Genomic DNA, 15,932 nt, shown 5'->3' on the forward strand with positions numbered 1-15,932 from the left:
GTGCCACCAGTGCCAACCTCTAACGCAGAGCTCAAGCCAAACTGTCAACATTATTTTTGTCACTAAAAACCAAAAACATTTGACTTAATCTGAAGGAGTAACAGGATTACTGTTTGGCTGTCAGCTCAGATCTTGACTGCCGACTGGTCATTTGGGGCGGAAAGAAGTGGTTTCAGTGGCACAGAGTAATTTAGAAATAAATTACTTGTTATTCCATATTAATGAATGTCGTAAAATACTCAGTTGCTGCTTTAATTTAGTATTATTATAAAATCTCAGGTCATTATATTGATACTATAGTTTTAAAAGGCTATTTGGAATTGTGTTTGACTCTAGAAGCCGCTATGTGGGGATAGCCCCACACTGGAAAAATCAACTGCTGAGTACAGGAAAACAGCAATATTCCCACAGCCTTCGGCAATAAAAGCAGGTGAACATAAACTTGATAAAGCATCATTCTGAGAGGATTCTAAAGTATGAAAACAGCAGGAGCCATCTAGAGAGTGCGGTAAAGTTGGGCTTACTCGGCGGAGCAAACCTAGCTAACAATACCCAAATTGCCAGCGCATACAAACAGCAGCAGCACCGGAGACAGTCAAAAGTTTGTAGTAATGTAATTTATGGTAATGTAATTCTATCAAGTCATTTTTCTAATGGTCGTGGCTGGATTTTACGGTGAATCAAAGTAAATGAATAGTGACTACTCATGTGGGTTTCTACCCCTAGTCCCCCTCTTCTTCCAGTCATCTTCTGCTCTTCTTCCTGCATTTACTTAAAACATTCATTCCCAGCAAATGGCACTCCCCTCCTCCTCCTATAGCTATTCTTCTTCCGGCAAACAGCTTTTTTATTGACAGGCACGCTGTCATATTTGATCTAGTCCTGTAGTGTCCTAATGTTATGCTGCAGAGAGTCCAAATATTATTTCAGGAAGGATATGAAGCATTATGTCAAATTGTAAAATCATGCAATTTTCTGTTCATGCCTCTGTCCAAAGTAGTGGTTGCCCCACTATTTTCTCCACCTAGCTAGGTAATGGCTGTTTTAGGGACAGTACATTCTGGGTTGTTGAGTCTGCCACACTGAACCACTGTACTGCTATATGCTTAGAATCATCTTGAAAAAAGCTCAGAGCCTCAATCATGTACTTCTAAGTATCACCAATGTTAAGGGGGTCGCCAAATTCAGAAGTAGACAAAATCTACTTGTTGGAGAATCACTGAATGTCTTGATATTAATAATAAAATAATACAATGAAAGTGCTTAGTCTGACACTACATCTTGGGGTAACTCCACTATCCTGATACACTAACTTGCACTGACATCTGTTTGTATTTGAATGGATTTCAATTAATAATGTGGGATCAGCATGGTCAATACTATTTGAGTGTACTTGGAATCACTCAAAAATTCCCAGACACAATAACATTAGAGTCAGTACGAACAGAAGTTTATATGAGGCAAACACTGCCCACCTGCAGGCAGTCTTTTTTATAGTTTGTGCTAATTTGTCCCGTGCATACTTCATGCAAAGCACTGCACAGAATAACAAATAGCCCTTTCAAAAGAGGTTTCAGGCACTATATCTTCTTGACACAATAGTAAACTGTAGATGTCAAAAATATGGTAATCATGGTTCAGCACAAATCCACTTTTTTTCATTAGTTTCATCACCCATGAATTTGATCCAAGTATTGAGAGGTCTATCAGAGGATGCATGTGGCTGTACCTCCCTGTCCCTCCTTATGCAAGTGTCAAGTGACATGCACATACACACTAGTTCAACAGTAACCTTTATACATTCACTCAAGTTATGCAAATGATTCAACCTTTAAAAAGGCAGCATCAAATTCGGTGCTCTTTTCCCCTCCTTTCTAAAATATGAATGTGCATAATTCCCTCAAGGATTGATGTATCATTGCCAAAAAACAACTGGATTTCCCCCCCCTTGAGGATCTTACACTCATAGACCTCCAAAATAAAACCCTGAGACTGGAGGATGACACAGTGTGATGGATAATATCAATTAAATGCTTCTTCTTCTCCAGTTCTTCTACTTTTTATCAGGAACAATACTTTGAAACTGATGTTTAGCTACATTCTGTCTCTACATATATGATAAATGATTCTGCCAATGTAACACAGAGGAGAAAATAATGCTGAGAAGTGATGCTTGTTTGTCTTTATGTGTGACCTAAAATAGATATTTGTGTTTTAGATTGATTGAAAAAAATGAAACAACTAAAAATTGAAGGTTGAAATGACACCAAAAGTAATGTAATCTTATCAGAATGTGACTGTAGCACGAATCTAATCCTATATGTTGGTATTTTGTGAGAGTGTAGTGTCAAAGGACTTTACTTTCTATACTTGGCTGTCAATGTGTTTTCCCTTGAAACAAATCGTGTCCATTTTTGTAAAAACATAGTTTTGACATTTTGGGATTTATTTGCACTTATTTTTGTGCTTTGGATATTGTACTGATTAAGCAAATGAGATATAACATAGGAGGCGCTGCAGGGCATATTTTGTTACCTTAAGACAGATTCAGACTGTGTCCTCCTATGTCTTGTTCAAAGCTAATGGAGGGTCTAATTTGCACTTCTTGTTATACTTTGGATTTTGTACTGATTCAGCAAATAAGATATAACATATTATTTAATAGGCTTTGGAGTTGCTGCTATGCATATTTTCCCACCACTTTCTCTTTCCAGTAAGCTGGTGTTGTGATGCTTTTCAGCTGTACACACACTTTTTGTTTCAGACTGACATCTATAACAAGGTGTGGTAATTTCAACTTAAAACATTATTTGCTCAGTCAACAGTTAGCCTTTGCCAGCACCTACATATAATATCCGTGCAGTCCCGATTCTAAATTGTTCTAGCAGGCACGGTGAAACGGCCACAGTTAATGGACATCCACTTCAGTAAAGCAGGCCAAGGTGTTCACGGAAGTCCGCATGAACTTCTGCATGCCAGCAGGATGTGAAATGACCTTTCTCTGCTGAACAAATTCCATTTCTATGGATGGCTGCTTGCAGTCTAAATCAAAACGTCAAAACACTTTCACAAGTGTAAGCTATTGTTTACTAGAATATCATGAGGAATTATGTGAGGCAAACACTCTGTCAAACAACAAAACCTCACTGTTTTATAGATTAGACTGTTCTGCCATACATATTTATTTCCCTCATCAAAGACATGAAGTTTCTTAAAGTTTGGGCCCACTAGTCTTCCATTACAAACCACTGTTTTTACTGTTCTTTACCATTCACTTTGTATATCCATGCAACAACATGTCCCATACAATACACAGTAGAGACCTACTTTCAAAGAAACTTAGGAGAATTATATTTAATTTGGCAGCATTGCAGAGATATCAGCAAGATAAGAATGCTTGTGTTAAAACTGTGATAAACTATGTCTTAAATGAATAATTAAAGTATCTGTTTGAAAATATCTCACAGATTGTACCTTATCATTAAATAAATAAGTTTGTCTAACCAAGTCATGGAGAAATATAATTTTAAATTTTCAAAAAAGAAAGCAAATGATTTCTTGGAAGTGAAAAGATACCATGGGGAAATGAGTGAACATGATGTTGATTAAACAGTCCTTAAGCAATCAAGAAAACTATTAGCATTCCAAGAATTTCAACAGGGTGCCTGTTTAATTCGCTAGTAATAACTGGTTGAATGAACACTGAGCAGGAACTCTCATGATGGCTTTAAGCTTGCCTGAAATTATGTGGCTGCCGTCCACTCAAGTCAATTGCACCGTATTCTCACAAGTTTCTAATCATTTATACGTCATATGAAGTATTGCATTAGTCATCCCTTTTGTTTATACTAATTGAAGTACACAGTATTATTGCTCATATCCATGCATAAGGGCAAGCAGTGTACATGTTGCTTCTGCTACACTAGCTGCTGTATGTATGTGTGTGTGTGTTTGTGCATACACCTGTGTGTGGTGGATATGAATTTTCAAGTTTCCATGATTGTTAATGGTACTGTATTGCTGCAACCAATCAGGGCTCAAAAATGCCTCATTTACTAGCTCACAGCTACATCCATTGTTTGGAGAATAGTAAAAATATGCTTAACTCAAATGTTAAAATGTTAATGTCAGCTGGCTGTTGTCCTGAAGATGCAGATTTGTAGGGATGCTTGCCACTGCTAATATCCTTCTTCGACTCTGTGGTGGCATCAGTGGTCTCATATGCATTGGTGTGTTGGGTAGGGGGATGTTCTGAGCGAGACAACAACCGTATCAACAGACTGATTAAAAGAGCCAGCTCAGTCTGTGGCTGCCCCCTGGACCCCATAGAGATGGTGGGAGAGAGGAGGGTTTTGGCCAAACTGTCCTCCATCATGGACAACACCTCTCACCCTCTGCATCTGACTGTGAAGGACTTAAGTAGCTCCTTCAGCAAAAGATTAATATACCCCAAGTGTAAGAAGGAGCGCTTCCGCAGGTCCTTCATTCCAACTGCAGTCAGACTGTACAATGCTGCACTATAGTTGCACTTTTGGGTCCTTTTTTTAGTTTTTAATTTTTATTGTTGTATATTTATGTTATAATTGCATTTTAGGGTCTTTTTTATTTAGTTTTTAATTTTATTGTTGTATATATTTGTTTTTGTTTGTTTGTTTTTTTCTATATCACTATTTTTTGAGCTGCTGTAGCAATTAATTTTGCCCACTGTGGGATCAATAAATTTATCTTTAACATTTTTTAAAAAATTGGTGTATTTATGTGTTTTTGGTACCTTTCTCTGGCTCTTCTCTGTGTAGGCGGCTATGAAGAAGCTGGAGAGAGAAGTCCCGGGACACAGAGCTCAGGCTTTCCTCCTGCAGGAAGGGCAAAGCTTCCAGAGGCAACTCCAGCAGCTTTCTGTCTGCCAGTAACACCACAAACTCCCCTGGTTCCATTTGTACTTTAACCACAGACACACAGACACAGACACACAGACACACACACACACACACACACACACACACACACACACACACACACACAGACACACACACACACACACACACACACACACACACACACACACACACACACACACACACACACACACACACACACACACACACACACACACACACACACACACACACAGAGTAAATATGTTGCTGTATAACACCCTCTAAGGAACTATTACTCAATGGAACAGTGTGATTGTTCCAGTAATTCTGTTAATTCTTTTGCAAATATTTAAATACAATTTACTGTCACTTTAATACTGCATGCTGCAATACTCCACCTTTAAAAGTACTGAGTTATCATGTTGTGACTGTAAATCAACATGTATCATATTAAATCACATGTACAGCAAGCCTGAGGGGGATGAGCTGTGGCCTGTCTGAATTGAAACCTGCTGATTGACTGTCAATGAACAACAAGGAACTGCAGCAGATGCTGGAATAAAAGATGATTCATATGATTTATTGTACGTACAGATAACTGCAGGGCCTTGGGGTGTCACAGACACAAACAAGCCCACACCCAACATACTGTACCTTTACCTGAGCTGCCTTTCTCTTCTTTATCTTTGGTTTTGGCCATCTCAGGGACTGGTACTGATGCAGCCTGGGGCCTGACAGTGGGAGATGAGGACAGGTGAAGATCAGTAGTGTTGCACAACCTTATGTCTAAAAAGGCAAGACATGAATCAGATAGTGTAAGGTGTGACAAGTTGTAAGAAATATACACATGCAGTATTTGCTTTATGTAAGCTTTCTGCATGCATTTCTGCATGAAAAAAACTAACGAAACAACATCATCAGACAGACCAGTCTCATTTTGTTTTAAAAACACACATGTCCAAACTTCCTCGCAGAGGACATTTGTACCTGCCACGGCTGTAAAACCACAAGTCTAACTGATAACAATAAAAAATGCTCTGCCTCATTTAAACCAACACGCATAGAATCGAGGCCCTAGCACTGGAGCACCTGTGTTTGATAAGACAAAATGTATGCTGTGATAAAAAAAAATATTGTAAACACACAGTAGTATACAGTATGCACACTTACAATACAATCATAGATACATTTATATATAATTCAAACCATATATTCCACTACCATACTACTCTGATAACTAACATTGGACTTCGAAACATTAAAAAAAACTTCACTTCAAAGTTGCAAAGTTCTCTTCCTCAGGCTAATAAAATGAAATGAAATGTGTAAAGCTGTAATGGGGGTTCTGATGATATATACAGTACCTTGAGCAAGAAAGGTCTAACTGCATGAGAAGGGGATTCAGATAGTCTTCCATATCATGTACAATTTCTCTGAAGTGAGGTTCTAACTTTCTTTCTGCAGCAGTTTTCTGTATAGTGGGAACAAGAAAGCAAAGCAATGGGAGTGTCAGGAGCTGTGATGCAGTATTTATTGTTACAGGCCACTAATAACCTTCACGCCACACTTTTATTGCAGCTACACAATACTTTAGATGTCAGCTGTCCCATGTCTCCCCCATGAAGCCAGAGGAGGCGTGAGATGATAATAATTGCAGTGGAGTGAGTTTATTTATGAGGCTTGCAGTGCATAATGTGAATAGAGAGAAAGCAGAGCAAAGGCCTCAACGAGACATACAAGAATAAAAACCTGATGCTCATTGGGGGCCTCCTGCCTGCCCTCAGTACTGTGCCAACAGGCTTCCTTGAGGAAGGCATGTCTGGTCTCCAGGCCAAAGGCCCGAACCTGCTCCCGAAGAGCCAGAAGAGCCCTGGGGCAAACTAAAACCTTGGCCACCCTAGAGCATATCAGGGTACCTGTAACAAAGGAATTGACAAACAATCAGACATGCATGCTCACAGACACATACAGGCCTTATAATTAGTCCCCATGAGCACTCACACCCCCTCCTCCTCCTCCTCTTTCTCCTCCCAACACTGCTCCTTTAGTAAGATCTCCCTCTCTCTTCATCTGTTTTATCTTGTTTTTTCCTGTCTTTTCGGCTTCATTATTTCGCCCTCATTCTCAGGAAATGAGTGTAGATACCAGCCAGCCACCCCCCCTCCCTTGCAAATATTCCCACAACATCTTAAATAAGACTAGTTTCATGAAAGGTCATGTGAGGTGATACAGTATGCTAATACCCTGTAACAACTTATTAAAGTTGGTGTTCTGTGCCAGGCCAGTAGCAAAGAGGTCAAAGGGAAATTCAGGTGATTTGTTCATTGCACATTACACTTCATTGCTTTTTTTCTCTCTCCTTGTCTTCATTAAATTTGAACTTTTCATCTGCCTTGCACATAAATGTTATTACGTGGGCATACAAAATTCATTTGGCTCCATATAAATGCTACATGTGTGATAACGACCTTATTCCCTTAGGCATTGGAACAACTTGCAAGCAGTATAAAAATACATAAATGCAGTTAAATGCTCTGTCTGGCCCGCATCTCACATTAAAGAAAGTAGTCTGACTATTCTTAGTTTTATGAACATTGGTTATAAAAGATGTACAGGCCCCTAACCTGTAACTTGCATAGTCTTTCCTTTTTGATTTTCTGGAGCTTTGGCCATCTCATAGAAAGCTCCATAAAGTTTTGACCTAAAAAAACAAAACAAACAAACACAAAGACACTTTTTACTTCACCTATAAACTGTAAGCACTGATGCAAAAGTTAAAATACATTAGAACTCACATACATGCACTCTTTCTCTTTCTACAAGTACAGATACAGCAGTTTCAAACCATCAGCCCTCTAGTGGCAGATCTACCACACAGCAGGTCCTTCTGTACCAGTTATGCGTGTAGCCTAAACCTAATATGACTTGTGTGATCTGCCGTAATTTACTCATTCATCATGATTAACAGACTAACACAGTTATAGAAAACAGAGACAAAGATAGAAGTTACCCATCCTCAGAGTGCTGAAGCAACAGGATTTTCAGGTTGGGCGGAAGCTCTGGAAGGATGTTTAGGTGGTTGGGATTGATGGTCAGTTGGCTGAAGGCCTGCAGACATTTAACATAATGTACAATCTCAAAGTGCCTTTAAAATGTTTTCATTAAAAAACTGAATATAACATTTTTTGATATCAAATAAAGACAGGTGTCAGTCTTAAAGATTTTTTTGGTTTCAGAGCATGTTAAATCCTGTAATTGAGATGCATTAACAATCATTTACTATTAATTGCCAAAAATGATTAGAAGACCTCTTTTCACATTCAGAAATCTAGAATTTATATTTTTTCAGACAATCCCACTGATGAACTTATGATATGTCAGTGCTGTCAGTGGTATTAGATTAAAATGTTTATCATTTGTTCTTGTTTATAATATAAACAACATTGATCAGGGTCACACAACCTGCTGTGTTAAGACACTTAAGCTGAGTTAAAGACTATAATCTCCACCAAATAATAATTAGCAATTATACATTTCTACACAAGCAGAATCAACATATTAACTTGTACAAGTTAAGACTTTTCAAGTCTTGAATTATGTTCACAGGAAAGCCCACATACATCCCACACACTAGCTACTGTACATGGTTGTGTGACTTATAAATATCTAAGCAGAAGTGTGTTTTCAGCTCCACCACTCTGTGTGATTTTGGAATCCTACAGTACATTCAGAGCAAAGACACAGCACCAATGCTGTGTCCCCCATCAAGGGAATTTACCGAGCTGGCTATGACAGCATCCATAAATCATGAGTAGGGGGGGTGGGTGGTTGGTGACCCGGTACCTTGGAGAAACTGTTGAGGGAGTCCTCCACTCCCTTCACCATGCTGCTGGGCCTCTCCTCCTCAGAGAGGAGCAGTTTTCTGTAGAGGCTGAACAGAGCGGAGAGCTGGGACACACTGGTGTCAGCGCAGGCAGAACTTAGGACCTCAGTCATTACAGCAACAGTGCAGCAGCTCTAGGGATAAAACAGAAGATTGATGAAGGGGCTTTTAGTAATAGTAAGAATTATAGAAGGTAATGATATCTTGAAGGATACCATTAAGAAAGACAGGATGATGTGTGGATGCACATGCAAGAGACTGTTGTACTAAAAACAGTTTGTTGATTTAGTATGTAAATGTGGAACTTTCTACGGTATACATGGACAGATAATAATGATGAGATAGATTGAAAATGAAACCTATGATTATCATGTTACTTTTGTATATTATACATACACTGCACACTTAATACATGTGCTGCTGGCAAAAAAATGCCCATATGATCTGATGTATAGCACTGTACCTGAAACAGGGCGAGATATTGACCAGACACTCCAGGATCCAAATGGCCATGACAGTACAACATGTTGAGACAGGCATCAGCGAGGATGGAGGTGGGAAGCTTGTGCTGGAGACATAGGCGGACAGCTTCAGCCAGTGCCTTCCTGGCCTGGGCCAACAACTGCTGAGCTTTATGTCTCCTTCGCTGCACAGCAAAGATACATCACAGATTTCAAACTTGCAGGCACATAAACATTACTACAATAATATAAAAGTGAATGGCAGTAAGCCCACAGAGGCAGAGCCACCAAAGGTATAATTTCTAAAAAGGGGACTATAGCTCTGCAACAGTGCAACCTCAACATCAGTAGGACACATATTACATTTATGTATTGAATCTAATAGTACAATCAAAGTACTAAAACAATGTCTTCAGGTATTATATAGTATAGTACTCAAAATCTCAGATAATCTAATTCATCATGACTTCGTGGGTATAGTGACATCAGATTTGATTGACAGCAGACAAATAACCCACTAACTGTCATTAGCATCTGATTCAAATGTTGTAAATACCCAATTTTGTGTATGCGATATCACCTTGTTCAACCTGTGCACCTGCCCACTTTTAACTAATGAGAAGAACACAGAGAAAAAAGAAAAGAAAAACAGAAATCTAGCATGTAAAATTAACCAAAACCGTTCTAACTTTGTCAGTAAATTGCATGTTAAAGTGGAACCTCATCACTCTCACTAAGAATCTGATTGAGAAAATAAGTTTTCAGGATCGTGAGTCAAGTTTTCCATAATCTTTACATGTCAAAGTCTGACATGTCGTATTGGGAGTATACCTAAGATTTATAGTTCTCATTAAGCCTCAACTTTGTTCTATGCATACTTTGAAAGTAAAAGTTACAGTAATGTTCTACCATAGTTTAAGAACATTTTAAAATGAGGTATTACTTTTATTCATAGTTATAACTTTTATATTTATTTTAATAAAACCAAAATAACTTCTTATATTGGTATGTTTTTAACCCCAAAAGGGAGCCCATGTCTAACTTTTCGAAGTGTAGCTACTAGCTCAGTATGCAGTTCAGCAAACTATGTCATAATATAGGATTTATTTTCTTACATGTACAGGGGCTCACTAGCCACAGTAAGACATTTTAAAATCATTTCAAAGACAAAGCATAGTTACAATTTGTACAGTTTATGTTGTTACATAAGACTAAGAGGTTCTCTGCATTTGTTTGGCAACAATATTTATCAGTCTGCCAAAGCCAAAAGTAAAATAAATGAACTGATAAAAGCTGTCTGTGAAGGCATTGCTCTCATTCTGATGATGAGAACACCCACAAATTTTCCTCACGGGGATCTGAGATGTGAGGTGAACCTCTGTGTAAAGATCTGAGATTAGAGATGAGTCAGGAGTGATGAGGTCACTTGTCAGGAGGTATTTACCTGCGGCTCAGCCCTTTTGGCAGAGGTCATCCTTGGCTCTTTTCTGCTTGTTTCTCTGTCTTTGTCTTTCTCTGAATCCTCATCCGCTCCAGAGGCGACTTTGGGATCAGACCAGGCTGTATTCTGAACAAAGTTATTTTAAGATCACAGAACAATGATCGTCATTAGTATCAAATCCCCTCATGACCATGAAGACCAAAGCCTTTTCTGTAACCAGACATCTACCTCTCTAATGACGATAAGCTTCTCACCATGTGGTACAACCTTTTGTGTGTTCATGTTGAAGGATTAAATTGAAGTTCTTCCTTGACTAGCGTAATCTCTTTCTTTTGTAATTTTTGTCGACACAACTTTCACAAAAATAAAGTAAAAATAGGCTGATTTATTGCTGATTAATTGATTAAAATCCCTGATACTCACACTGCGATCCCATAGATAATGCATTACATTAAATGATTTCCTTCATTTTCTTTATATCTAATAGCCAATGAGAACTCATCATGTACACGAGTATTATATGAACATTTGTGTTGGCTACCTGTCTACCTCTGTCCCAGAGAGCACACATATAAATAGGGTCCTCCCGTGCAGCCAGCAGTCTCAGGCTCTTCCCTATTAAAGCCAGACCGCGAGCTCTGGTCTCAGTGTTGTCCTGGGACTGAGAGCTGACTGCAGCCAGCTGGCCCAGAGCCACCTGCCCCAAGGTACTGCTCACACTCAACCACTCCTGCACAGGAAACACGGAAGAAAGGAAGGTCAGATGAGGACAAGGATCCCAAGCAGTGTGTTTACTTGTACCATCATGTGGCAAACATGACACGAAATTTGGACACACAAACTTCACAAACAAAATTGGACTGGAATTAGTTGATTTTCAGGATTTAGCTGAAAAGAAACTCATTTTGGATGTTATAACTGTTATAGTGAATTAAATAATAAACTAAAATTTATATAACAATTTTCTTAACAATGTTACAAAGTGCTTTACAGAAGAAGTAAAACCAAACAAAGCAGATAAAAGTAAAGCAACGAGGAGCACAGAGATACAGAAAGAGGCACAGAAGAGTATTAATTATTAAATTAAATTTAAAAGCAGTATTAGTATAGGAGGGTAAGGTATAAGTGTCACCACAACCAGTTCTGATCCCTCTGTTATGAAGACAGAGCGAGAGAGAGAGAAAGAGTAAGTACGAGATAAGGATTAAGATAGAAATATTGGAATATGTCTGGAAAATAACTGTGTACTGTGTGATTATACAATTCATAAAGACTGCCCATGACCCTGGAAACCCTTCTCAGCTGCTTAATATAAATGATTCATTTTAAATGAGTGATTTCCTATTCAGAGTGCTTGGTGATGCAATCGCTAACATCCTATTTGGCTTTCCAAACATTTGTTTACTGTCAATAAGCCCATTCAGGTTGGAGAGGATTTTTCAGCAGTGAACTGTAACTGTGTTTATGGTAGGAGATTAACCGCACCAGTGGTCACAGAGCGGCCATGTGTTACTTTGAACAATAGCATCCTCTGGTGGCAGAAATCCACAACTGAGTAATCTGCACATTACATTTATGGTAAAATAAACTAAATTAACCTGAAACTTGTTGATGTTTAGAAGCATATATTGATATATATATTTTTACAGTGTCTCTCACTCAATGCTGACATTAGTTTCAGCAAACAGGGAGTAACTCAGAATGGAATGCTCTTTACTATTGGAGCCCTGCCCAGTCAATCGGACTGTTTATGTTGAATAAATACATCTAAAAATTCAGGATTTCACATTTGGACGAGTTTTGAACTTTTTGTGCACTGTCTAACCTGTTCTACAGAGTTGGGCTCAGGTGTGCAGCGTGTAAACTCGTCTAGGGCTATCTCAGCAGAAGTCTTCCTCTCCTGGGCCAGAGCTTGTTTTTTCTCCTCTTCACATTGCTCCTCCAGCATCGCCAGGCAAAATTCTGCCAGGGCCAGTCGAAGGCGCAGCAGCTTCCGCTTAGACAAAAGTAAAAGTCCACGACTCTGGCAAGTGGGAGAAATCCCCAGAAGAAAAAAAAAAAGAGAGAGAATATACATGAACTATTAAGTAGACAGGCAGTAGATCATAAAGGAATATGTAACAAAGCTGAAATATACACATCAGGATTTATGCAACATGGGACAAATGGAATTCAACAGGAATTCAGGCTTAAATGATAAAGAACATTCACAAAGAGTGGGCTGAGATGATGAGTTCACAGACAAACAGCAACTTCAAAAAACAACTTGGACAATGGTGTGAATGAGAATGAAAAGTGCAGGTAAAAAGAAAAATGCACAATTTAACACTTGGCTTCAATTATACAGATGTCTCCTGTTTCCAATGAAAAATAGATAAACTTACTAAGGCAGCAGCACCATCTGCTGAAAGCACACTGATACAATCGAGTCAAACATTCACACAAGATTTAATCAAAAACTCAATTCTAAATGGATTTGCAGCAGGTGTGAACGTCATTTTTCTTTCATGATTCCATCTACATGTAAATCGGGGCTGTAAGCAGTGTGATTCCAGTCCATCTTTGGCATTGAGGCCCTCAGATAACCTCATCTGTGTGAGAGCATGTAGTGTCTGGATCAAGTATGATTCTAACGCCCATCTGTGGTTGACAAGTTCAAGTAATGGAGGCTTTATCTGTTTGTGTCAGAACATTTTTAAACTGTGGGCTGACATAAACAGCAACACACCCACATACAAACACAAATATTTAGCTAAGATATCACACAGCCAGGGACCCCAGATTATGACTGTGGCACAACACGGTCCTAATAAGTACAACGAAAATCTCTCTCTCTGTCATTTAGCCATAAACAGGGCTTTTCACAGGAAAATCCTTTCTTCTCTAAACACTGGAAAACATGCTTTGATACTTCTCTAAATAGGATCACAAATTTTGCCATCTGCACATGACTTTAATGGGCCAACAATTTCAGACAGCTTCTGAGATTAGGTTTAACAGCCAAGTAAATGTAATTTCCACGGTTGTTAAAAGCAGGTTTTATTGTTTTTATTTTATGTTAACCAGCTTTTTCTGCTCATCACTATGCTTTAAAGAAAAGTATGTAAACTGGCCCTGATTGGTTAAAAGTCTAGATAACAGAAAAAAGAAAGAAAACGTACCAGGGTTTTTAAGGAGGCATCACAAAGAAAGATGGATTTATGCATGCCCTTTATTTACCTCCTCCTTAGCGAGCAGCAGGCTCTGAGCATTCAGCACCACATGTTCCTGCTCCGTGATCGCAAACTGCATGTTGGAGAGGCCATCGAGCAGGAAGCGCCATTTCTTCTGTGTATCAGTAGTAAGGTTGGCTAGGAGTCTTTAGAGGAGTAGTGTAGAGAACACAAAGTATTGTTTTGTCAGTGAGACAGAAAACAAGTAAGATAGAATAGTGTTTGAGAATATAATGAAATCACACTTTAGTTCGGCTTTCATGTGCTTATGACTTTCAATATTTATCGGCCAAAACCAATAAAAATCCAGGTTAAAATCCAGATTACTTTACGCTTCACTTTACTTTACTAACACTTTACAAATACACACTATAATGTACACTACAATGTAGTTATAATCATGTATATAGTTTTTTGCACATTTTAATGTACTGTATTTATCAGAAATTATAACTTTTCCTGTAATGACATATTTTATATTATAACATTAATTGTCATTCTTTATATTATCAGCCTCCACTTAAAGATGCCCAGAGGAGGGGTTACAGTTGCTGTCAAATACATTAATTAATCTGCTGCTTATACGTTTTATAGTGTTATAAAAAAATGTATTAAATGCTTGTATACTATTTATAAATTCTAAATACAGGGACATATGTAAAGTGTTACCGCAATTACATTTACATCCAGGTTTGGAGTCATTCCTCCTGACTAACCTTAGACCATGTGCGCACTCTGCATTACTCTGTGCAGCCTGTTCTCTGTAGTTGAGTTTAGTGAAACCGCTGGCACACTGTCTGAGTTTATCACAGGCAGCTATTAACCTTTGGACAGCCTTTGTGCAGTGTCTTTGTCCAGGTTCAATGCTATCAGTGGCACGTATGCATTCAATGGCACCCCTGGAACAAAGAACAAATTACATGAAAGTAATCATTAAGGTTGTTATGTGATGAGATCTCTGTATTGCCAATGATTCATGTGTAGGGTCCTTTAGCAAAGTAAGAAACATTTTTACCACAACACATTACAGAACTCAAAGTGAGCTACATGTTTAAAATGTGACACATTCAGCAGGTTTAACCACAGAAGGGTGACATTACCTCATCTCTAATGACGTGATCAAGAATGTGAGTTCTGGGAGTCTGTTCAACCGCTGCTCCAGATTCACCTTCAGAGCCCCACAGCCTTGTTTTATAATCTGATCAATCTGTAAAAAGAAAATGACAATGACAGGAATTGTGTTCTTAAACCAACATTAGGGAAATGTCATTTAAGAAGTATGGTAGTGAGTTATTCTATACCTTAGTTTGTGCATCCTGGTCTTTCTGGCTTACTACTATTCTGACCTTGGTGAGGGTGAGTTGGTACCAGAACTCCTCATCCCCTCCCAGGGCTTGGGCCTTGTCCAGTAGGATCAGAGCCTGGGCATGGTTCTGCTCCTCACAAGCCAGAGTGGCCATACTGAGCAAACTTTTTGCCATGGCAATCTGGTCTCCTAGCTCCTGAACAGAGGGAATCAGAAATAGACAGTCATAATTGAGTAATATTAGCAGAACTAATGCCTTAAATAGTTCTAATCACTTCATGGGTAGATATTACTGGCCAGTACAGTGAAGGTATTATTATCAACAGTAAAATGTAAGTTGACCTTTTCTTTCACACAACTAGAGGAAACATTTGTCAGCAGATGTATAAGATTTTTCAAGCTGGTATGCCAAGTTTGTTTGTTTTAAATGCAATGTTAGCAAGATTGATCACTCAACTTCTATTTTACTGTCAGAGTCTGACAGCGCAGACTCTTGTTCTCTTTCAACTCACCACAGCCACTGAATGGGCCTCTGCCAGGAGCTGCCTGGCTGGTTGATAGAGCCCCATGCTGAGGCAAACCTCGGCTTTGTCCAGCCAAATGTCCTGAGCACACACATCCGCACTCTGCTGCCAAGACCCGGCCTTTTCATCTGTTTCAGCTCTCTGGAAAATCACCAAGGTTATGGACAACTCATTGTTTTCTGAGCTAATACAACGTACAGGCAGAAAATAATTTCTTGTAAAAAATGT

At 38.8% G+C, this 15,932-nt stretch overlaps 1 protein-coding gene across 1 annotated transcript in view; it reads right to left on the minus strand.

Annotated features, from left to right (window-relative positions):
• The window catches only part of LOC133992271 (cilia- and flagella-associated protein 46), a 57,769-nt gene that overhangs the window by 7,478 nt on the left and 34,359 nt on the right, over positions 1–15,932 (minus strand). Inside the window, exons 34-49 of the mRNA XM_062430990.1 lie at positions 15,693–15,888; positions 15,176–15,376; positions 14,975–15,081; positions 14,591–14,773; positions 13,882–14,020; positions 12,488–12,685; positions 11,174–11,392; positions 10,666–10,734; positions 9,224–9,406; positions 8,721–8,894; positions 7,888–7,985; positions 7,502–7,578; positions 6,627–6,793; positions 6,242–6,348; positions 5,538–5,608; positions 4,772–4,939 (exon numbers count right to left, since the gene is read on the minus strand). Of these exons, the coding sequence (XP_062286974.1) occupies positions 4,772–4,939; positions 5,538–5,608; positions 6,242–6,348; positions 6,627–6,793; positions 7,502–7,578; positions 7,888–7,985; positions 8,721–8,894; positions 9,224–9,406; positions 10,666–10,734; positions 11,174–11,392; positions 12,488–12,685; positions 13,882–14,020; positions 14,591–14,773; positions 14,975–15,081; positions 15,176–15,376; positions 15,693–15,888 (2,357 nt within the window). The remainder of the gene's footprint in view (positions 1–4,771; positions 4,940–5,537; positions 5,609–6,241; positions 6,349–6,626; positions 6,794–7,501; positions 7,579–7,887; positions 7,986–8,720; positions 8,895–9,223; positions 9,407–10,665; positions 10,735–11,173; positions 11,393–12,487; positions 12,686–13,881; positions 14,021–14,590; positions 14,774–14,974; positions 15,082–15,175; positions 15,377–15,692; positions 15,889–15,932) is intronic.

Source organism: Scomber scombrus, chromosome 12 (assembly GCF_963691925.1).
Source record: "Scomber scombrus chromosome 12, fScoSco1.1, whole genome shotgun sequence".
In the NCBI taxonomy this organism is placed as follows: Eukaryota; Metazoa; Chordata; class Actinopteri; order Scombriformes; family Scombridae; genus Scomber; species Scomber scombrus.